The sequence below is a fragment of the Pipistrellus kuhlii genome, unplaced genomic scaffold (assembly GCF_014108245.1).
Source record: "Pipistrellus kuhlii isolate mPipKuh1 unplaced genomic scaffold, mPipKuh1.p scaffold_m20_p_8, whole genome shotgun sequence".
In the NCBI taxonomy this organism is placed as follows: domain Eukaryota; kingdom Metazoa; phylum Chordata; class Mammalia; order Chiroptera; family Vespertilionidae; genus Pipistrellus; species Pipistrellus kuhlii.
Window position 1 is genome coordinate 49318058 of NW_023425584.1, and position 23848 is coordinate 49341905.

General features: G+C 36.2%; 1 protein-coding gene across 1 annotated transcript in view; it reads right to left on the bottom strand.

Moving 5' to 3' along the window:
• Positions 1–16972: 16972 nt before the first annotated feature.
• The window catches only part of LOC118711317 (IQ domain-containing protein M-like), a 123590-nt gene continuing 116714 nt past the window's right edge, over positions 16973–23848 (bottom strand). The window contains exon 6 of the mRNA XM_036424339.1: positions 16973–17076. Within this exon, the coding sequence (XP_036280232.1) occupies positions 16973–17076 (104 nt within the window). The remainder of the gene's footprint in view (positions 17077–23848) is intronic.

Below are 23848 nucleotides of genomic sequence, written 5' to 3' on the forward strand. Positions count from 1 at the left end.
ATGACCACCAGGGGGCAGATGCTCAGTGCAGGGCCTGTCCCCTGGTGGTCAGTATGCTCCTACAGGGGGAGTGCAACTCAGCCAGAAGTCCTGAGCCAGGCTCATGGCTGGTGAGTACAGTGCTGGTGTCCGGTAGCAAGCTTAAGCTGTCAGTAGTACATCCCCCAAGGGCTCCTGGACAGTGTGAGAGGATGCAGGCTAGCTTGAGGGAACAGCCGAGTGCAAGAATTTTGTGTACCAGGCCTCAGTATGATATATATTGTGCTAAATAGATACATATGCATAGATATAAACATAAAGATACTTTTAATACATTTATATATATGCTCTTTAGGATAATAACTAATTTTAAGGTTTTCATGGTTAGAGGTATCTAAAACTCTTTGAAGTGATGCTGGGTCTCTAAGAATGTGCCTAGGACGCACTCTGTTAAATAACTGGTTAGAACTAAACATTTTTTTTTAATGTGTGTCCAGTTACAGGATCTTTTGAAATCAAGAGTCTGCAAATAGTCACTCCATGATTCTGCCTCCATCTCCCAGCACAAATACCTCTGATCACATCACCTACCATTTGTTCCCTCTCTCTGGGCCTGCAGGCCTCCTTCCCACATCCACCTACGCTGGCATGCTTCTGCTTCAGGCCTTTGAACTAGCTGTTCCCTCTATGTCTTCACTATGATGCCTTCTGATAATTAAGTGCTTCCAACAGGGAAAATAGTGCATTAGAAGATATTTACTGAGTAAAAGCATGGCTTATGAAGCCCACAAATAGCTTTATGTCCTCCTAGAAAGAGTTAATTATAAAATATTTTCAAACATTTTAATTTTTATAAAAAGAAAATTTGCTAATTGAAGCAGAGAATCTATTGAGCTTTTGCTATCTCCAGTGGAGAAGCTGAAAATGCACAAGTTAATATGCTGTGACTATGGAGCTTAGATACTATTAACAAGGGGTAAAATGAATATGATTCTAGGCCACTGTCCATTTTTAGTAGCAGTTATTTCTAGCTATTGTTTGCCCTTTTATAAAGACACATTAGGATTTGATGTGCTTGGCCTGGTGTACAGAATGCTAATACTTTCTCATTAGAAACTGTTTTCTGGAAATCAGGTATATGTTGCAAAGTACACCTGCCCCTGCAGTGTGGCACTGTTAACATTGCAGGGAAGGTAAGTGGTCCATGGAAATATCGCTCAACATGGCGATTTTATTGTAGTTATGATTTCCTTTTTAATATATTCCTCCGATTGAATCTTTTCAACTATTTTTCTCTCAGATTTCTTCAGATTCACATTTAAAGACCACTTGAAAATTTGAAGTATTAGCATCTTAGACTATCTCTACTTGAATATAAGAACCTCAGTGGATACTCACCATAGTAAGAGTTGGGAAGTAAAATCAGATTAAATGAAGCTGTGGAAAGCAAATTATTATGGTGAGAGGCAATAAGCACTGTGGGGGGAAAAAAAAAAAAAAAGTAGAGAGGCTTTTTGGAGCCAGCTCAACCTCAACCCAAATACTGCTTTGGGTACTTTAAGTTAAGCCACAATTGCCTTCTTTCTTATAATGTGATAATAATAGCCTAACTCATGGGAATTTTGTGAGGAATACTAAGATATTGTAAAGCTTCCAGCATAATCTTTGCCCTGGGTGAGTTCTCATAAATAATCACAATTATTTGAATTATTTTTGTTAAGCTTATTTATGTTTTTATTTAATTATTATCCTAAAAATAATAATCCAGTGGGATAAAAATTTTAAAATTACACAAAGTAAACTTGTCATGATATTGATAAAAAGTTTTTCCTGGTTAAATAAAACAAAGTGCTAAGGTTCCTGTTAAAATTTTCACTAAACAAAAATTTAAGCGAGTTTTGTTGTTGTTGTTATTTTGTTTTGTTTTTGTAACATATTACAAGGACCATACAGTTAACACTAGAAAAATAATTCTGAATTTTAGCCTTAGGGTAAAGTTGGACTGGTATTGCCAAAGGAAAAGAGAGGTCCATTGTCTTGTAAGAGGCTTCACGGGAGATGAATACCCCTGATTTCTCCATGATGCTTTGATGACCATTTAACTTTCATGCTCACAAATATGCTTGTTAGGACTAAGATACTGGAGAGTCATAATACTGAGATATAATTATGGTGTCTATCTTATTTTTTTCTTTAAAACTTGTGTTTACACTACTAGGGTTTAACACAGTTCTGAAAGAACTCTGTAAAATTAGACATATCTTTCTACTTGTCCCCAAATTGCTATGTGCATGGCAGAAACATGATTTTATACATGTATCAAGACAGAATCATATTAACTAGTTCATGCATAAAATTGGAATGCCAGTCTCTTAATTGGTAGTGAATAATCTCCAATAAAAACAAAACATTAAAAATCCTACACACAAACCAATTACATTTCAGAATTTTTATCGGAGAGCAGAAATCACACCAAGAGTGGTTAGATGGGTGAAAATAGACTATATTAACTCAATCTTCCACAACATGCATCCTTGACTACATATCTCCCTCTACCTCTGGACTCATAGCTTTGCCCTCTGTTCCTCACAAGCTCTTCTAAAGACTTTTCTGTAATTGCTATCTGCTGGGTCTCTTCCATCTTTCCTTCCTTCCTTCCTTCCTTCCTTCCTTCCTTCCTTCCTTCCTTCCTTCTTTCTTCCTTTCTTTCTTTCTTTCTTTCTCTTTAATATATTTTATTGATTTTGTACAGAGAGGAAGGGAGAGAAATAGAGAGTTAGAAAAATCCATGAGAGAGAGTCATCGATCAGCTGCCTCTTGCACACCCCCTACTGGGGATATGCCCACAACCAAGATACATGCTCTTGACCAGAATCGAACCCGGGACCCTTCAGTCCCCAAGCCGACACTCTATCCATTGAGCCAAACTGGTCTCGGCCCATTCTTTCTTAAACACACTCCAATGAGACCTTCATATTGCCAAATCAAATGGGGAATTCTCAGGCTACACTAACTAGATTTTTCAGTAGTATAAAACCTGGTTGATAACATCCTCCTCCTTCAAATATTTCTTCACTTTTTTTCCAGCCATAGTACTCCTGGTATTTGAATGCCAGAGACTTTTGAAACTTTTATTTTGAAGTATTTTTATGCTAATAGAAAAGTTGTAGGAGTAGTATAAAGAACTTTCATAGAACCTCCACCCAGGTTGACCAACTGCTAACATTTTGCTAATATTATCATTTCCTTTCTCATTAATTCTTATCCCCTACCCTGAGTCATTTGAGAATAGATTTAGAGATCATAGATATCTTGATTTCTTTTCTTCTCTGTGTAATTCCTCCAAATCAGGACATTATGTAACATAATCAAAATCAGGAAGTGCAACATTGGTACAGCATTATTATGTTCAATATTCCACATTATTAAAATAAAATTTCAGCAATTGAACCAATATATTTTTTCTGGTCTAGGATACAATCCAGGGTCATGACTATATTTTCCTGTTATGCAGATAAAATGCCTCCTTTAATCTGGAAACGTCATCCTATCTAATAAAAGAGTAATATGCAAATTGACAGCACTTCCGTCACACCCACAAGCCATGCCCACCAGCCAATCAGAAGCGAGTATGCAAATTGATCCAACCAAGATGGCTATGGCCATGGAGTGATCAGGAGGCTTGATTTTCCCCAGCAATGGAGAAAGGCAAGCTTCCTACACACCCTGGCCAGCCCAGGCCTCCGCTCCAGGCTACAAAGTTTCAATTATAGAAGATAAATAAATCCTAGATATCAGGGTCTCTGCTTGGGTCACCAGGGGGCATGGCTGGCCTGCAAACCACCACAGTCCCTCACCCAGGCCACCCCACACCTCAAGGGAACCCCCACTCTGATCCAGACACCCTTCAGGGCAAACCAGCTGGCCTTTACCTGTGCACTAGGCCTATCTACTAAAAGAGTAATATGCAAATTGACCATCATTCTATAAGATGGTTGCACCCATATGGACACAAGATGGCTGCCACAGATGGCCAGCAGGGGAAGGTAGTTGTGGGTGATCAGTCCAGCAGGGGAGGGCAACTAGGAATGACCAGGCTGGCAGAGGAGAAGTTGGGGGAGATTGGGCCTGCAGGGAAGGGCAGTTGGGGAGGACCCAGGCCTGCAGGGGAGAGCAGTTGCAGAGACCAGGCCTGCAGGAGAGGGCAGTTAGTAGTGATCAGGCCTCAATGGAGGGCAGTTAGGGGCAATCAGACTGGCAGGGGAGTGGTTAAGGGGTGATCAGGCTGGCAGACAGAAGCAGTTAGGGATAATCATGAAGGCAGGCAGGTGAACAATTGGGAGCCAGCAGTCCTGGATTATGATAGGGATGTCTGACTGCCCATTTAGGCCCAATCCTATTGGGACAGGGCCTAAACGGGCAGTGGGACATCCCTTGAGGGTTCCCAGTTTGGAGAGAGTACAGGCTGGGCTGAAGGATACCCCTTCCTATGCACAAATTCCATGCACCAGGCCTCTAGTTAAGACTATATTTGTCTTTCATGACATTGACATTTTAAAGAATACTGACCAGTTATTTTGCAGAAGTTTTCCTGTGATTATATCAATAGTTAGGTTTTCATGTTTGATAGGAATACCACATACATGGCACTGTGTCCTTTTCAGTGCATGTCACCAGAAGGCACACAAAATTGGCTTTTGTCTTCATCAGTAACATTATCTCTGATCAGGTAAAGTTACTACTTTTCCCTTTATAGTTAATAAATAATTAATAAGGAGATTTGAGACTCTATATATTATGCTTCTCATTAACTTTCAACTTCTAGCCTTACCATTGATTGATGATTCTTACCTACATCAATTATACTGCCGTGGTTGCAAAATGCTGACTTTCTAGCTTCAACAACGTTAATTAGTTGGCATAAACTACTCTCCAAACCTACACACAAGCCCTTTTCAATATATCTCTTTCTCAATTCTTTGGAACCAGTGTTCAAGGCAAAATTCTTGGAGTCCTTCTTCCTTCTTTTCCTCACAATCCACCTCTAATCTCTCAGTAAATCCCACTGCCTACAACTTCAGAAAGCACCGACTATGTGACTGCTCTGAATCACTTTCATTGCTACCACACAAATCCAAGGGGCCATTCATCACCAGGATTATTGCAATAGGCTCCTGAATGTTCTCCACACTTCCATTTTTACTTCGTTCCCCTATCTATTCTCCTTCACCAGACAGTGATCTTTCAAAGTGTATATTACAGCATTCCCACGCAAAACCTTCTAATGAATTCCCATTCACTCAAAGTAAAATTCAAAACCTAATCATGGCCTATAAGGTATTGCATAATTGGGGGAGGGGCGATGATTATCTGTCTGACTTCATCTCTACCACTCTCCTCTTTGCTCAGTGTATTTATCTGTTCTTGTCTCCTTGCTCTTCCTGTAGCCTTCCAAGTCTGCTCCTACTTCGGGACCTTTGAGTGTGTCTTTTTAAAATCTTCTTTTGGCTATTTGCATGGTTTACTTTTTCCCATCCTTTGGGCCTCCTCTCAAAACTCACCTCCTCATACAAGCTATTGTTGAAAACTCTTTAAAAAAAAATAGCACTCCTGCATCTATTCCTTTGCCTTGCTTTCTTACAGCACATTTTGCCACATGATATACTTATTTGCTCATTTTTAATGTCTATGTTCTACACTAGAGTGTAAATTATGAAAGCGAAGATGTGTTTATATTACTTAATCTTATATTTGCCTGTGTATTGAAGAGAGTGTCTAATACATATTAACAACCCAATAAGTATTTGTTAAATAAAAAAGAATATGTTGATGTAATTGTACTAAGATGGTCTTATACAACACTCTCTAGAGATAGTCTTGCCAATACATACAAATTTCCAGGCATTTGCTGGTGACCAGTCTTCTTGCCTCCAGGACAGATGTGGGCGGCACTACCCAAACATTTTTCCTTCTTCTGTGCTTCTTGTGGCCTATGCATTCTCATGCTGCTTCCTGAATGTGTGGCACATTGTTTCACTAGACTTGGCGGTACATTTATTTAGTCAGGTTGTGTTTTTATATGTTGCTCTGGGAGTTATCTGTCTATAAGATGATTTTTCCCAACTACGCTCTGATTTATTATGATTTTACACATCAACTCTCAAAAGCTAATCTTGGTGCCTGGTTCCCAAGTTCTTGGTGACACCACATCATTGCTTCTTATTCTCAGAGTCACAGTGGCTTCTTGTGACCCTCACTTACTGAATCATTTGTCCCCTAGAAAAACTTGTCTGGTTTTCTTTGTAACACATTAGTAACCTGGTATTTTTTTTTAATTAGGTTTTCTTACTATCTGATGATAGTATCAGTCTTCATCTTTGGGATTATGATATGTAGAATCAGGCTTCTATAGGCTCTTGATTATAAATCAGCTTCTTTTAACATGGATGGAACAATTATTTACATATTATTTTTGTGTAACTATGTAAATTGTTTTAATTTACAATACTCTATCATATACATACATGCTCCACAGAAACCTCTAAAAAATGTTAAGAAAAGTAAAAATTTCCACTCTTATAAATGAAGAAATGGAAGCTTGGCAGGTATAGCTTTCCTTAAGACCATTAATTTAATAGAATTTCATATAAATAAAATACCTACCTATATTCAAACCCAAGTTAATGAAACTACAGAGCCTTTCTTTTTCTACTATATTATATTATTTTTCCAGTATAGAGCTCTGACTTTTTGTGACTGTGACCTATCTAACCATCCTAGAGGATAGTCTTTGTCCAAAATTGCTTTTTTTTATGAGGTCCTATAACTAGATCACTACTTAAGATATGGTGAACACTCATAATATTCACTATTGCTGTTACTAGTGTTATATTTCTTTTACCTTTGTGCCAGACAACTGAGCCTTTCTGTTTTTCCTTAAAGAATACAACCTAGCCTTGCCTCCCCAAAAGAACTGCTTTGTTGGTTTAGGGAAAAACAAATTTTGAGGGTTAATATGAGCATTCCTTTTTCTTTTATACCACACCATGTCTGCTCTGAAAATTGAGCATCTGTGATCACTTTACACTTTTTCTGATCCTTTCTGTGAACTAGCAGATTGATTTTTAAGCTTATCCTGTTGACATTTTCAGTTCCTAGGAAGTAAGACATTTGTTTTGCTCGAAGCTTTGTCCCTGTGGATAACTCTATCCTGATGGCACCCATCTTTTAGGGATTTCAGCAATCCCCCGAATAAACCCAAGTCCATCTGCTAAAGAACCTAAAAAGAGTCAGAAGTGTGATTGAAGGAAATTGAGCCTTTTGGTCTCCATTCCCTCTGGATTTTCTTTTTGTTTGGTTTTCACAAAACTCTAAATTTGCCAAGGAACAAATACTGCTTCTCACAAGTTAATGCCCGTGTTCCCAGTAACATGAGAAATAGGGGGTGAGGAGTGGGGAGGGAGGTGTTAAATAGAGAAAGTTATGAGTGGAGAATGTAGGTAGATTAGCTGCAGTGGAGAGAAGATATTTCAATCTAATGGATTTTAAAAACTTTCTCCCACTATTACATTTGAATATGTGAAATTCACATTTTGCATAAAGGAAAGTGACTTGATAAAAATTTTAGGCACAAATTAGGCTTAGATTTAGGCAGTCCTAAATTTCTCTACTAATTCAGCCTGGACTAACTGCATGTTGTGAGCCTCAGTAAGTGTCTTCATCCATTTCATGAAGAAAAAAACATATTCTCAGGGTAATTTTGAGAATTAAGACTATCTATTGTACAAGGACTAGGTGCATAGTACACATCCAACATTACTACTATTGAGTTTTCCAGTACCTCTCATGTTCATAGTCTCTAACCCTCTTAGGGAAAAGGAATGCTCCAACACAGAGATTTTATCAAGAAGTTCTAATCACTTAAAATCCGATTTATCACATTCTTTTTTTTTAATTTGCTAGTTTTCTTTCTTTTTATATTGTTCTCTGATACAGAGCTAGATAAAAAAGATTTCTATTTTTTTCAAAGTAACGCTTCTTATATGCAAATATTTTAAAAAGGAAATTCACTACTCTTTGATCCACTCTAAAAACAAATCTTAAGCATGCATTAAGCTTATTCATTTGTAATTTGGAGTCCAGCTAGCATCATCAATTCATACTGTAAACTACACTCTCTAGTTGGAACACATAGAAATAATAGAATGTATGTGTATGTGTGTATGTGTGTGTGTGTGTGTATGTGTGTGTGTGTGTGTGTTTGTGTGGTAATAATTAACAATTCTAGTTATTCTTAGAAAAAAAAATGTTTCCATGACCAGATTGAACAGAAAGATCAGGGACTGAAGCTACAAGCCTGCTGGGCTCCAAGTAGAGGTGACTAAGAGTTGGATCTTGAGGGGAGGCAGGCTGGACTGGAACTTCAAGCCTATACAGGTAGAATGAGAACCTTCAGGGGCCCTGAGGCTGCTGGTTGTACAGAGCTGCATACTATATGAGGGTCAGGGTGGTACATAATACAATAACTTGGACTACAGCCAAGCCTCTCTTTAGATAAATGTCCAGGTCTCTGATAAATCCAAGATCACTTATATTTAGCCACCACTATTATTCCAGATTCTACATGGATGAAATGGAAGTCAGAGTAGGCAATCACAAAAGCACCAGTATGTATGCTAACATTTTCAAAGGTAATAAAACCATTAGAGAATAAAAAATTATACAAAAAAATATATATCATTCTAACAGGAGGGCAATAAGGAAAAAATAAGCAAAGGAAAAGCATAATAAACAGAAAACACAATGTTAAAGATAGCTCCAAATTCAATAGCCTAAAATGTGAAGTGAAAACTTTTAAAAACTAAACCACACAATTATAACTAAAATAATCTAAATTACATGAATTAAAGAATATGTAGAAATTATAAAATATTTACAATGAATAATATTGTATTACATATTAAAATTAATGGGATGCCGGTAAAGCATTGGTTATATAGAACACCTATTTATGATATAAAAGTTTCAAGAAAGTTTGAATAGATATAACATAATAAAGACCATATATGGGAAACTCACAGCTTGTGTCATGCTCAACACTAAAAAGCTGAAAACTTTTTCTCTAAATCAAGAATAAGACAAGAATGGCAATTCTCACTACTTTTATTCAATATGGTACTCGAACTCCTAGCCACAGCAATCATACAAGAAGTAGAATAAAAGACATCCAAATTGGTAGGAAGAAAGTACAAAAGTCACTATGTTCAGGCAACATAAACTATATATAGAAAACCCAACAGATTCCACAAAAAACTATTGAAACTAATAATTAAATTCAGTAAAGTTGCAGTATACAAAATTAATATTCAAATATGTTTCATTTCTATAAAATGTAAAATGAAGTTCCCTCAAAAAATTAAAAGTAGAACCAGTATTTGACCTAATAATCCCACTTCTAGGACTATCCTAAGAAAGCCAAAACACCAGTCAGAAAAAAATATATGCACCCCTAAATTCATAGTAGGACAATTTACAATACTAAGATCTGGAAACAGCCCAAGTGCCCATCAAATCTATGGTACATTTATACCATGGAATACTAAGCAGCTGTAATAAGAAAGGATCTCTTACTCTTTGAGACAACAGGAAGAGTCCTGGAGAGTATTATGCTAAGTAAAATAAGCCAGTTAGAGAAAGGTAAATATTACATGATCCTAATCATATGTAGAATCTAATGAACAAAATAGATCCAGAGACATAGAACCATAGAATAAACTGAAGAATCTCAAAGGCAAGGTGAGGGTGGGTAGGGGGAGATTAACCGATTAACCAGGGAACTTATATGCATATATTCATAGCCCATGGACACAGACAATAGCATGGTTGAAGGCCTGGGAGGGTAGGGTGTGGTGCGGAGAGGGTCAATGGAGAAGAAAAAAAGGGACATTTGTAATATTTACACAATAAAGATAAATTTAAAATAATTTTTTAAAAAAGAAGTCTATTAAAGTAATAAGACCCTGGACTAGCAGAATGAATGCGAGAGTAAACAAGAAAGGAACAAATAGAAGTATTTTAAAGAAGTGGAAATTTATAAACTCTCTTACACATAAAACTAAGTTTTAAAAAATGTAATTCTTTGGTTGTTTAATTCAGACTTTGCATTGGCTAGCCTGGCAGTCAGGTTTTAAACCAGGCTTTTCACTATATCAAACCTGAAATAATATGTACAAAATTTCTAGAAAGGGATGTCTTTGTGTTTCTGTGAAATTAGCGGTCAGGGGTGACCTGACCATTACTGGGATGCTCTGAAACTGGTGTGCACACTGTCTAAAGCTTCTGGCAGAAAGTCACTCACAAAGACCTGACAGGCCTTGTTCAAATGCAAAGTAACACAAGAACCCATCAGGATCCATTAACACCTGGAACCAATTTAATTGACCAAATTAGTTAACCTATTCTAAAGCTTGTGGAAGTGTTGGGGGTGGGGGGGGACGACACGTTCAAGCAAGGACTGCAGGGAAATTTTTTCTGTGTGAAGAGAGATTATGGGAGAAATTATACGGGGTGTGTAATTTCTTTGTGATGTGGTCTAGTTTGGGCCTACATTGTGGATCCTTCTTCTTTCTAGGTGTTTAATATTCACGACTTTGTCTCCTGGGAGGTAATATAGAACAGGATAAAGAAGACTGGGGTGGGAATCAGAAGATCCTATGCCAATCCCAGTTCAGGCACTAAATTGCTGTAGGATCTCACTTAACCCTCCATTTCAGCTTTTATTTTTTTAAAATGAGGGCCTTAGATTATATAAGTAACACTGGCTCCACCTACTCCATTTTATTAAAAAGTTATTCACATTTTTATTTCCATATGTTTTTGTTGTTGTTGGTATTTTTCTCTTAGTATAAGGAAGTTTTATGAATAAACTCACATTTTTATCAAGAAAATCACCAATTTGAGATTCTGAAGCACCGATGATGTTTCAGACATATTTTCAGACTCTCACACATTAGGCAGCTATCTTGGTTTATGATGAAAAGCTACAGGACTTATATTTGCATAAGGCACTATCAGTTTTTCTTATAAGCATATTTCACGTATTACAAAATCTCAATATATGTGTTCCATTAGTCATCTAACTACATGAGAGATTTTACTTCCAGACTAACCAATACATCATCATTGAAAATATACTAATTGTATACTTTAATCTTTAATATATATGTTGTCAAAATGCATAAAGATTAACTTGATAAATCTTATCCTATAGCATCTTTTTCATTTTTGTGGATTATAAACAACTGTCAAACCTCTGGAATTTCATCAAGTTATCCTATCAAAAATAAAGTTACTTTTCTAATATTCTTGGATTTTCTTCTATAGAGAATTACTTATAGAAATACTATTTAGGATATTAAGTATGCTTTCAACTAAGATGAGGCTGCAGTGATATGATGGAGAAAGAGGAACTGGGATTGCTTGGGACAATGTGACATGCCCGGAGATCTGATATCTAGCATGTACATGTATGGAGTACATCAAAAGTCTTCATTTTGAAAAATACATCTTAGCTTTTAAATACCTTTATATTCCTTTACATTGGTAGAGACTTTTCTGACTAGCATTATTTAGCAAAGAGGGAAGGAAAGACATAAAGACAGAAAAAAAGGAAAGGAGGAAGTAAGAAAGGAAGGAAGGAAGGAAGGAAGGAAGGAAGGAAGGAAGAAAGGAAGGAAGGAAGGAAGGAAGAGAGGGAAGGAGAGATAATATATGAGTCAGGATTCTGTCAAACACAACAAGGTACTACTACCTATATACTAGTATTGATTAAAAATATACTTATTAAGAGATATAGACAACTCAAAAAGTTGAGATTGTGGAAGTTCTATGAATCATTCCTATCATCCCAGAATCTAACTTGTTAAAATCATGAAGTTACCTTACAGTTATTAATCTCAGAAACACCAGGCCGTGCCACTGCCTTGAGGTATTCCAGCAGGACCAATGTCCTGTGCTAGTCCATTATCACTGTATAAGTCACTTCCAAAGAAAAATTTTGTATGGGGGAGGCTGAAAATATAGTTTTGTTTTATTATTATTATTATCATTATTATTTTAGGAATGTATGTTATTTACAATGTGGAAAATGTGCAAAAAAAAAAAAAAAACTCAGAGGAAACAATAAATAAGAGAAGTCCAATATGGATATGTTTAATAACTCCAAAACATGAAAGTTTGAGCATTTATTCCAGAGAGATAGCAGTCTTGAAAAAAGCAGACTTAACCCAGCATATTTGCTCAAAACATTTAGCAAAGTTATTTAGAATTTTGGTTAAGTTTTCTCTTTCTCTTACTCCTTAGTTACTTAAAACTCCTCTTTAAATATGAGAAAATTTAATTCCTCAATATTCTTCCCATTGGAATAAAATGAAAAATTCTTCTGAGATGGCAATCCACTCTTGCCTAACACTGTTTTATCATACTTTCTTTTCTTGATTGCTTATATAGAAAAATTTGGAGGTGGTTCATTTCTATGTCTCCCAACATTGCTCTGTAAGTAATAATTTTTCATAGCCTACTTCCCAAACTGGAAATAGTGGTTTTTATAAAAGAAGAATGGCTCTTCTCAACTTATTATTGAAATTATTTACTTGATGTGATTTTTATTTGAATAACAAAACCAAAACATAAATAAAAGTCAGGTTCTTTAATCTCAAAAAAGAAAAGCACATATCTATGAAATAAAAGATAAAAAAGTATTTCCCTTTAACTTGATGAAGGATCCTTGAATTAATTGTTTAAGGGATTTAACATCAAAATATTAGAGAACCTAAAAAACACTGAATTATTTGGATACTTTTGTGATTAAATTTTAAACTAGAATTATGACAATCCAAGTGAAGTTATCTGAAGTTTTTCTTGCTTCCTAAAATAATGAGTGATGGAATTTACCTTCTACAGCAGAAAGTAGAATATTCTCTTCTTTGATGTAAAAGGAGGCCCATATTTTCTAGCCTCCCTGAATTTAGATAGAACCAGGTGATAATTCTCCCCAATAGATTGTTAGTAGAAGTAATATGTCACAACTTCTGATTAAAGTAAAAAAGTGGGTATGCTTTTCTCTACATTCTTTTTTTTTTTTTTTTTTTTTTTTTTTTTTTTTTTTTTTTTTTTTTTTTTTTTTTTTGTCTACAGCCTCCATGTGAAGACAGGTCTTAAGAATGGCAAAGCTATTAAGATGAATCTCTGAAAAACTGCATGGAGCAGAGTCGCTGCTGACTCACTCTGGATTTTGAAATGAGCAAAAAAGAAATTGTTATTTTTGTAAGCAATAGGAATTTGGGGGATAATTTTTCAAAGTGGTTAACATACTCTGTCTAATGTACTTCTTTAAACATAGTGTGCTAAAGGAGAGAAGAGTTAAAAATTTGGTCTACCTATTATTACTATTTTAAAATATATTTTTATTGATTTCAGAGAGTGGATGGGAGAGGGAGAGAGATAGAAACATCAATGATGAGATAGAATCACTGATCGGCTGCCTCCTGTATTCCCCACACTGGGGACTGAGCCCACAACCCAGGCGTATGCCCTGACTGGAAATCGAACCATTACCTTCTGGTTCATACATGGGTTGATGCTCAACCACTGAGCCAGGCCAGCTGGACTGGTCTATTTATTATAGATATAAATCTCTAGACTCAAGATGGAGTTGTTTTTCCTCGGATGCCATGTCAACAAACCAAAACTTAAATAATTTTCATATCCCTGTAAATGCTGCTCTGGATGAGAAACTCCGTATATTCAGTCAGCCAGTTCCTAAACACCAAGCCAATTCTGTGCTTTAAACTTATCTTTTTGTTCCTCCTCACCCCAAACAAGGTCGACTATGTGACCCCAGCCAATTACATATTTTTTATTTTTCTCTTCTTTATTCATCGTCCTATAAAAGCTTCCTGCCTTCTACCTCATTTTGCTTTCTCCAAATGGAGGTGTCCACTTCATGAAGTGTCAAATACCAAGTTTGTTTGTGTCACCTGAATTGTCTTTGTTAGTCATTTTAACACTATTAAAGTTTCCCTAATTCATATTATGTGAAAGTACACTGCAAATTCTAAAGTGTTTTTGCAAAATTAATATTATTATTAACAATATTAATAAAAATATTAATAGTTACCCAAATTCCGTATCTCAATTATATTTGGAATGGAAGTTGGGAAAAGGAATGAATACAAGGAAAAATTCCCTTTTATCTGAATTTTCTGAGAAATAATCTATGTTGTAGGGTCATGAAAGCGTTAGCTTTCCACCAATCTAACAGCTACATTTATTAAGAAAAATGTAGATTTATTAAAAAAATGGAAAACATTACTTTGAAAGATGTACCAAACCTAAGTCTTCATCTTTCATTGTTTAATTTCTTTTTTCTTAATGCACTTTTATTTAATTTGGCTGAGCTGTTTTAAAGATTGTATGACTCTAGTCAGAAGCAGTGTTTTAGAACTCAGCTGGGTCACAGGAACTTTTTCAGCACTCCATTCTAATTTGCAGTTTTGCTATAATAAAAGCCCTAAATATATTGCTACTGTCTAGACGTTTTATCTGAAACAAGTGTCCTTTGTAGCCTCAGAGGACTTTTTTATTTCCAGTAAATCAAAGTCTGTGAAGAGCTGTGGTTCTTATTAAGACATACCCTTCACAGTTCAGCGACTGCCAACAGTGGCAAGCCAATGACAGTTCATTTACATATAAGTGATGACTTCCATCAGGTAGTTGGCTCAAAACCACAATGGACATTTAGAGCACATCCAATATTTCTTCTTCTTTGATGAGCACCAAGTGCCAATTTTTATATGGAAACTAACTATTGAAAAGTGAAGGCTTCTTTTCTCTGACCTTACACTGTCTTCTCCAGCTTGGGAGTGACTTATTGTCACTGAACTTAATGTAAGATCACACCTCTAAAAGACATTCAGTGATCCTCCTAATTCAGACAGCTAAAAATCAAGAATAATAGTCAAATGGAGGAAACATGAGATAAGAACAATTACATTTTATCAAAAGAAAAATAAACTTCTGCATTCTGCTCCTAGTTGTCACAACCATAACCTAATTTTTTTTTTCCTTGAAAAATATTACATTTTATTCAAATCATTTTCACAAGGAACAGAATTAGGGGGATGTAGAAACCTTTTACTCATGCATTCACAAGAAATATTTTTGAATATGTAATAGAGGACACAAATTGTCAAATGAATAAATAACTGAATGAGTGGTTTCTATAACTCCTTATAACTTAATTTTTGCTTTATTTTTATAAGGTACTTTTTATATTTTTTTCTCATAAGTATATTTGCCACTTGAAATAGTGGTAAGTGTATTCAATGCTTATTAGGAAATTCTGTGTTGTAGTTTGTGTCTTTTATTATAACTCTATTCTTTTGCTCCTCCTCTCCCCCCCCCTCCTTTTTTGTGAATAGTGGTGGCAAAAATCTAGCCAATTTTTATCTTAATAATGCTGTAAAAAGGAGCAGGCTGATGGATCTGTTACCATTCTGTGACTCAACCCATGTTCAATATTTTTTATTCATTTATTGTGCATTTTCCAGCTTTTTTTTTAGAATTGACATAAAGAAAAACTTCTCTTTAAAATGAAACTCAATTACTAACAGAAAGAATATGAATAATTGAATTTCATATAAGCTAAACTCTCCATTTTAGCTAGTGGTCACGTGTTTTCTCCCTTTCGAATGTTTCACTGCTAACATTTTCTGGTTAGAGTATTACCATGATGTTGAGTCCAGCTTGGTTTTGGTTTTGGTGAGGCCCCGACTTAACATGATTCTTGTAGTTGGCTTTTCTGAAGATTTAATCCTAATGACTTTCATATGTATTCTACAGTAAACTCCACTGCATGAAGGAGCTTGAGAGAGATTTTTATTTTTAGAAACCAGTCATTTATAAAAGTAATAGATTGGGCTAAGAACTGTAAAAATGGAACACTTGTCATGTAGTTGCTGCCTCAATTCATATCTAATTTCTATGCAATCTTTACAGTCTGGTCCTTCAACTAGTGCCCCTACACTTGTTTTCCAATCCATTCACAGAGGGAAGGAGAGAAAAAGGGAGGAAGGAAGGGAGAGGAGGGAGGGAGGGAGAGAAACAAAGAGGGAGGGAGAGAAGGAGGGGCAGATGGTGGATGAATAATGGATAGATAAAATTAAATTCAAGACTCTTAAGGAACTAGTATTAGCCACTGTGCTTCAACCCTTTCTGAACAAGGCAAATATTAACTGTCAGTTTTTCACTTTAGAGTGATAATTGAGAATAAGGAAAATTACTACTACGACTACACTAGTAAAATTGTATAGTTTAAAACACATTTTGAGAAACCATTTCCAAACATTTTGAGTTTTTAAAAATAAGAGTATTGAAGTTTCTTTTTGTTGTTGTTGTTGTTAATCCTCACTCGAGGATATTTTTCTATTGACTTTTAGATAGTGAAAGGGAGAGGGAGAGACAGAGAGAAACACCCATGTGAGAGACACATTGATTGGCTGTCTCCTGCATGCACCTCGACCAGAGCCAGGGAACCTGTAACCAAGGTACAAGCCCTTGACTGGAATCGAACCTGGGACCCTTCAGTCCTGGGGCTGATGCTCTCTCTATCCACTGAGCCAAAATTGGCTATGTTTTGAAGTTTCTTTATGGAATTCATTGGTAATGGAACAAAATAACTCTAAGTCCAGCGAAAGGAGTATGTCACAGTAGTTTCATCACATTTTGTTTTAATGAAGAATATCCAATGAATGGTTCATCCAAAGATACTTAGAAGTTATAGACTGACTTATTGAAAACCTTTAAATATGTGAAGATGCTTGCCTTTTTGCCTGTTGATACTGAATTTATTCATGGCCAATGTTAACTTATTTCTTTGGGTAGATATGTTCAACTCTTATGAGAACAAAATTGTATTGAAAACATTATTATACTTCTAAGATGAATACAGTTGTCTCATTTTCCTTTCTCTCATAGATGCGCACACTAACTTCCCAACAATCCGGATGTCAGCTCTTTTGAGTATTGGATGTCCACTCACTGTAAGATAAAATATTTGATTATATTAATGAGTATTTAATTAATATGCCAGAATGGGTTATCATCATAATTAACTAGTTATTAATATGAATAATAGAAGGAGAGCAAAGGAGAGACTGGACATTATAAGCATGGTTATCTGGGCAACTTCCCCAAGAAGCTACTTCATGCTCGCAGAGAACCACCAGTCCATTCCCCGAAGATCACTGGGGGAAGGGATTGAACAAGGAGGGGTGGGAGGGAGATAGACATATGTGCTGTGATGTTGGGTGAGGTAGGGAAGGTGCTTGCTTGTCAGTCTAGCCTGGGAAACAATGGGTTGGCTAGGGGGGTGGACCCAAAAGCAAGTAAGTGAATGCTGGAAGGTTAAGATCCTCAAGGCAAAGAGTCCTCCTTCTCTGTGCTTTTGCCTCTTGCTTTGCTCTTGTCCAGAGATGATAGCTGTAATAGAATATTACTCAAAATAGGTAAACTAGAAGGAAAAGTATAACATTCCAAGATCTTGTTCTTACACATTCTCAAGGGAATACAGATTTAATATTCAATGTTCCCTTGTTTTCAAAATGGGGATTGTATATATCTTGTACCATTGTTGAAAGGATCCAAAAACACACATCAGAGTATAGGTGTGTAAAAAAATGTGTTAATATGGATGCATCAATTAAAACAAATACACCACACTAATGCAAATTGTTAATAACAGGGAACAGAAAAAGGGGGTAGATAGTAACACTTTGTACTTTTCAGTAAAATATTTTTGTAAACCTAAAATGTCTCAAAAAAGTTTGTTAGTTAAAAAAAAAAAATACGTGTCTGACCCTTCATAAGTATTCAAAATATTGTTGCTATATTATTATATGTATCATGATGCTATAATATATATAGGCTTTATAAAGAAATCTTACTAGCAATCGTGTAAAATAATTATATATATATATATATATATATATAATCTCCCTAATCCTAAACCTAACCCTAACCCTAACCCCTAACCCTAACTCTAACCCTATATATATATTGGTCTCTGCCTCCAGTTCCTGTCACAGAGCTTAGAAACCCTTATAATTTCCTAACTGACAAGAGCACTGGGAGCATCTTCCATTCTAATGAGATTGAGGTAACTGGTCCAAAGATCAGGAGAAGGGCTTCTCCCTCTAGCTGCTAGAGTCTATGTGAAATCAGCACAGCCTGGCCTGGCCAGGTATAGAGGCAAGAGCTATAACAATACACCTTTACCAGGCTTCCTGAGCTTCAGAGTGACAATAGCAGATAGACTGCAAAAGAGCTGGGGGATAAGGAATTCTATGCTACAGCCTAGAGGGGTACCTATGAGTACATGTGAGATATTTTAGGAAAATGCCTGGAATTAACTGCAGTGATAGAAATGCTTTCAAAGAGACCAGAGGTTGTATAAGAATAGGTAGAAAATTCTATGCGTGATTATTTTTGTGATTATATATGTATCTATATACATATGTGTGGGGATGTATGTAGTTGGATTCTGCTCTGAAATAGTAAAGTTTTGCTTCCCACTGCTCACTGTTCCTAGCTCCTGCCTCTGCCTTTCAGGCAATTGGCTTCCTTGAGGGTGACTGAAAATAAACCACCTAATTTCTGGTATTTGTCAATTTTGAAACAAGAAAAAAAATTATAAATTATTTATAATATTTATAATATTCTAATAAATATTCTATGCTCAAGTTTTTTAAGTAATTAGCTCCCATTTGTAATCTGTGAAAACAATGTAAAACATATAGCTATTTAATAAACATAACTACTTAAAATGAGGTGAATGATTGTATGACATTCCATGAAGAAAAACGCTGGAACAAAAAAGACAGCTGCATTTCAAAAGGAAGTTTTAAAACGCAAAGCAACAACAGTATTTTCTAAAGGAAGGCTCCCACTTGGGAGCTTATGACTTTCCTCACAATGCATAGCATGTTATGGATCCAAGAAATTAAAATCTGAAGAACTTAGCCCATGGAGCCAGATGGTAGAAAGACTGTGTGATGGCGTGAGAACCCTTTCTAATTTACAGGGAATCAGAATGTTTGGGTGAGCAGATTGGTGGAAGAAGGAAAGAGGAGATGCTGATGGGCTCTTGAGAAAGGGTCCATCACTGTATCTCCTTGTACCTTGCCCTGAGGGGGATTTTGTAATAGAGAACACCAAAAGTTTATGGAAAAAAAATACAAAAGTAAAAGGGTTTTTGATGAATGGGGATGCAAAGCCCTTAAAAAAACACCATGTGGCCAATATGGAACTGCAGCAATAGGTGTGGACAGTGTCTGGATAATGGCTCTGCAGCCTTCCATCACAAACTGTAGCCCAAGGTGGTGTGAGGAGACAGCTGAATGGTGTAGCTTCCAAGAGAGCATGGGATTCTCAGAAAACTGGCCGACTATAAGAGGCCCACGGTCTGTAAAGGAAGACAGTGTATATATGGACTTCACTACTGGCAGTTATGAAGACTGGATGGCGCCCTAGCTGGTTTAGCTCAGTGGATAGAGTGTCAGCCTGCAGACTGAAGGGTCCCAGATTAGATTCCAATCAAGGGCACATGCCATAGTTGTGGGCTAAATCCCCAGTGTGGGGCGTGCAGGAGGCAGCTGATCAATGATTCTCTCTCGTCAATGATGTTTCTATCTCTCCCTCTCCCTTCGTATCTGAAAAAAAATAAAAAAATAAAAAATAAAAAATGACTGGATGGTAATGAATGGTTCACAAGATTTAGGTGGCATGATTAAGACACGGGCTGAGAGCAAAGGAGATCACATTGAGGATGTATCTCATGAGATAAGAGGAAATGAGAGAGTAGGCCTGGTATAAATGAGAGAGTAAGTAAGAATAATTTAGATTGCATATGTACAATAACAGCAGCATGAAAATACAGAAGTTAGAAATATAGCTTATAGATTATTGAGATAAAAGAAGTCATTCCAATTATTCATAGGAAAATATTTTCAATGTGAAAGACCCAACTTATCATATCATGCAACTTAGAAATACAAGTTTCATAGAAAGTGATATCAACTCACTAAAAGGTGGCCTAAGTAACTGAGGAAAACAGCATTTTGATTGGAAACTGGAGGCTAAAGATAAAATGCAGATGGATAGACACAGATGGATAGATACAGAAATAATTATCAATAAGTGCCCAAAGAGCTTAGTATTCGCATATGTATTTTCCAGATCTGTTCACTGAGAGAGCCTGGAAACAGTGATACTTCAGTAGCATCAAGGAAATCCAGTGCCCAGACTTTGGTTTCTAAAGACTATTCTCCAATAAAAGGAACCAAGACTCCTTAGAGAAACAGTGGTTCTAGGGCGGGATAATAATGCAAGACAAGTCTGCAGAATCTTGTAGTGCCAAAGTAGGGAAGCACTTCAACTCCATAATATTCTTTTAAAAAAGCACAACCTCCGCATTTTTAAAACAATAATAACAACAATAAGTATAGTTGCCATTTAATGCACATTTATTCTGTGCCAGGCTCTGTACTGAGTGCTTTGCTTATATTATCTCAATTTCTGATAGTGTGATGCTGCCAATATTATTATTATAAGAAACACAGATTCATATCAATGGCATGTTTCTTTGGGCTATGGCAATTCTTTAATTCATGTATGGATTGCAGAACAACTTATTGGAAACCATAGCATTATTTATATCACTCATGTTTAAAGCAGGTATATGTTACATTACATTATTATTTGCCTTTTTATATTTTTTGTCATATATCTTCAAAATGTCAGGAATCCACTTATTTGTGTCACTGCATTGATTTCTAAGAGAGCATCTTGCAGATAAACAAGTGTTCAATAAATAATTTTGATAATGCTTATTTTTGCTTTACAAAATTTATATCATATTATGTATATTTTGCTTTCTTCACTCAAGATTTCATGAAAATCCTTCCAAGCCAACTAGGATAACTCTAATTCATTATTTTAAATAGTACATAGTATTCTGTGATATAAATAGACCATAATATTTATTCTATTATTTAATATTTACTATGTTTCTTATCCCTCTACCCACAAAATGATAAAAATAAGCATTCTTGTTTATTTAGTAACTAGAGGCCCTCGGCCTGGCCTGCACCCTCTTGCAATCTGGGACTCCTTGGGGGATGTCCAAAGGCTGGTTTAGGCTCAATTCCGATTCCTGAAGAATCAAGCTTAAACCAGCAGTGGGACATCCCTCTCACAATCTGGGACCACTGGCTCCTAAATGCTCGCCTGCCTGCATAATCGCCCCTAACTGTTCGCCTGCCTACCTGGTTGCCCCTAACCACCTATGCCTGCCTGATTTCCCCTAACTGCACTCCTGCTTGCCTGATCGCCCCTAACGACCTCTGCCTCGGCCCCTGCCATGGCAACTTTGTTTGAAAGGACTTCCAGAATGACATCCGATGTTAGTTTGGCTGATTGGTCTAATTAGCATATTACACTTTTATTATAATAGATGCTTTTGTTTTCATATGATAGATTGCTAAGATGGAGTGCAGATTCAAAGAACACACATTTTTAATTTTAACTGATATTGCCAAAGTATTTTTAAACACACTATGAAATCCATATATCTGCCAGCAATGTGTGACAGTGCTTTTGTGCTCATAACCCAACCAGCAATAGCAGATATTGTTTTGTTTTAATAGTGGCCAGTCTAAAAGCTGCTAATGCAATGAGTTTCCTAATCTACTACTGACTATATGAATCTGCATATTTTTTTATTAGCTGTTGGATTTCTGTTTTGTGATTTATTTCTCTACATCCTTTGTCTATTTTTATTATATTGCCCTCTCATTCTCAATTTAAAATAGCTCATGGGATTAAACCTCTGTGTTCTACAGTGCAATTCCACTCAACATCAGTTTTTAAAATAGATTTGTTTATGGTATCTTTTCATAGAAAAGTCAATATTTTTATAAAACAAGTCATTTTTCCTCTCTTTTATATTCTTTATTTACTATCATTCCTGCTCTGAGTTAAATATGCAGTTTTCTAGATTCTTTCAGAATTATAAATTAATTAGAGGCCCAGTGCATGAAAATTCATGCATTGAAGTGGGGGTCCCTCAGCCTGGCCTGCTCCCTCTCACAGTCCAGGAGCCCTCAGGGGTGGGAGGTGACCTGGTGATCAGGGGAAGGCGATGCCCCCATCACACCTCTGCTGCTGCCACTGCTAGCAGTGCAAGCCTCAGTGGGTCCTGGTTACCTGAGCCTCAATCAGCCCTGGGCAGCTGGGGCTCTGAGGGTAAGTCTGGCCACACTGTGCACCTGCTGCCCCTCCCCCACCTGCTGGGCTGAAAAGACTGTGGGACTCCTGTGGAGGTACAAGGAGCACCTGGACCCACCTGAGGGCAGGTCCTGCCTGCCACCACCCTCTCCCCCTCCCCCTGCCACGGGGCTGAAAAGACTGCAGGACTCCAGCAGAGCTGAGGGGACTGGGTGCTACCATCTTGTGGCTAATGGGTGCTGCCATCTTCGTGACAATGTGATGGCCAATTTGCATATTTTCTTTTTATTTAGATAGGATTAATTAATTAATTAATTTAGACTGGTTGTTGAATTTCCTCAATACATTCTTTTAGTATATAATATATTATTATCAATGATTTTTCTCCCTAAAATTGTTGAAGTAATAAGTTATGACAATAGAATTGTTAATTCATGAAAATGATATGGTATTACTACTGACTACTAAGAAATACACAGTGTTTCATTATTCATTTTAGTCTACAGTGAACACAGTGAAGGTACAAATGTCAAATTGCCTCTGAGAAGAAACAAGACACTTAAAGTGCTCTGGTACATGCACACAGTGGAAACAAGCAAAGAAGGTCCAAACCTTTTGTGTTATAATCTACTGAGCACTAACAAAAATGATCTTAATGACATTTAGATAAGGACACTTAATGAACATACTTTTCAAAGAATGGCCAATATCTCATCAGAAAGTGATAATAATTCTTGTGAAATTTTTAGCTCAGAGCTAGGAGTATGAATTTTGGGATTAGAAAGACCAGAGTTCAAATACTGACACTTCTAATTTAGCACCTTTGTGATCTTAGAAAAAATGAGCTTACATTTCTTCATCTTTAAAATGAAGATAATAAAAGTTCCTACTTCAAATGAATAATATAGAAATTTAATGAGAAAATACTAGTAAAGCACTTGACTTAGATTTGAATGCATCATAATTTGTTAATAAATTTTAGCTGTTCTTACTGTCTTTTTTTGTTCCCCTTCACTGCAGTAAATATCTGCCCTTATATGTATATATTTATTTATTGTTTTATTTAATAGTGTGTTTGCTATGTGAATGCGACTTCCAGACAGGCAAACAATATTCTTCCAATGTTCCATCAGATTGTTTCCTCTAACTCTTTTCTACATAAATGTTATATATCTCCCACTGATATGCCACATTCTAATGTGAAGACTACTGACGTAACATTTTTGCTCCATTCTGTTTGGTTTTTAACAATACTATCTCCCACACACACATACATATTCCATAAATTCCTAGTAATATAAATTCTTTCTTTTGTTCATTCTCCTTAGAAAAATCAGAATGATAAATCTATCTCGTATATCCAAGTACTCTATCCAACACATAGTCCAACATTCCTCTGTCCGCTCACCTCTCCCTTCTTATATGAGCATAACCCTAAAAATACGTAAGATTCAGTTTGGAGGGCTCCCTCAAATTTTCCTAAGCATATTTTTTTATGGTGAGTATATAATCCATACACAGTCCACAT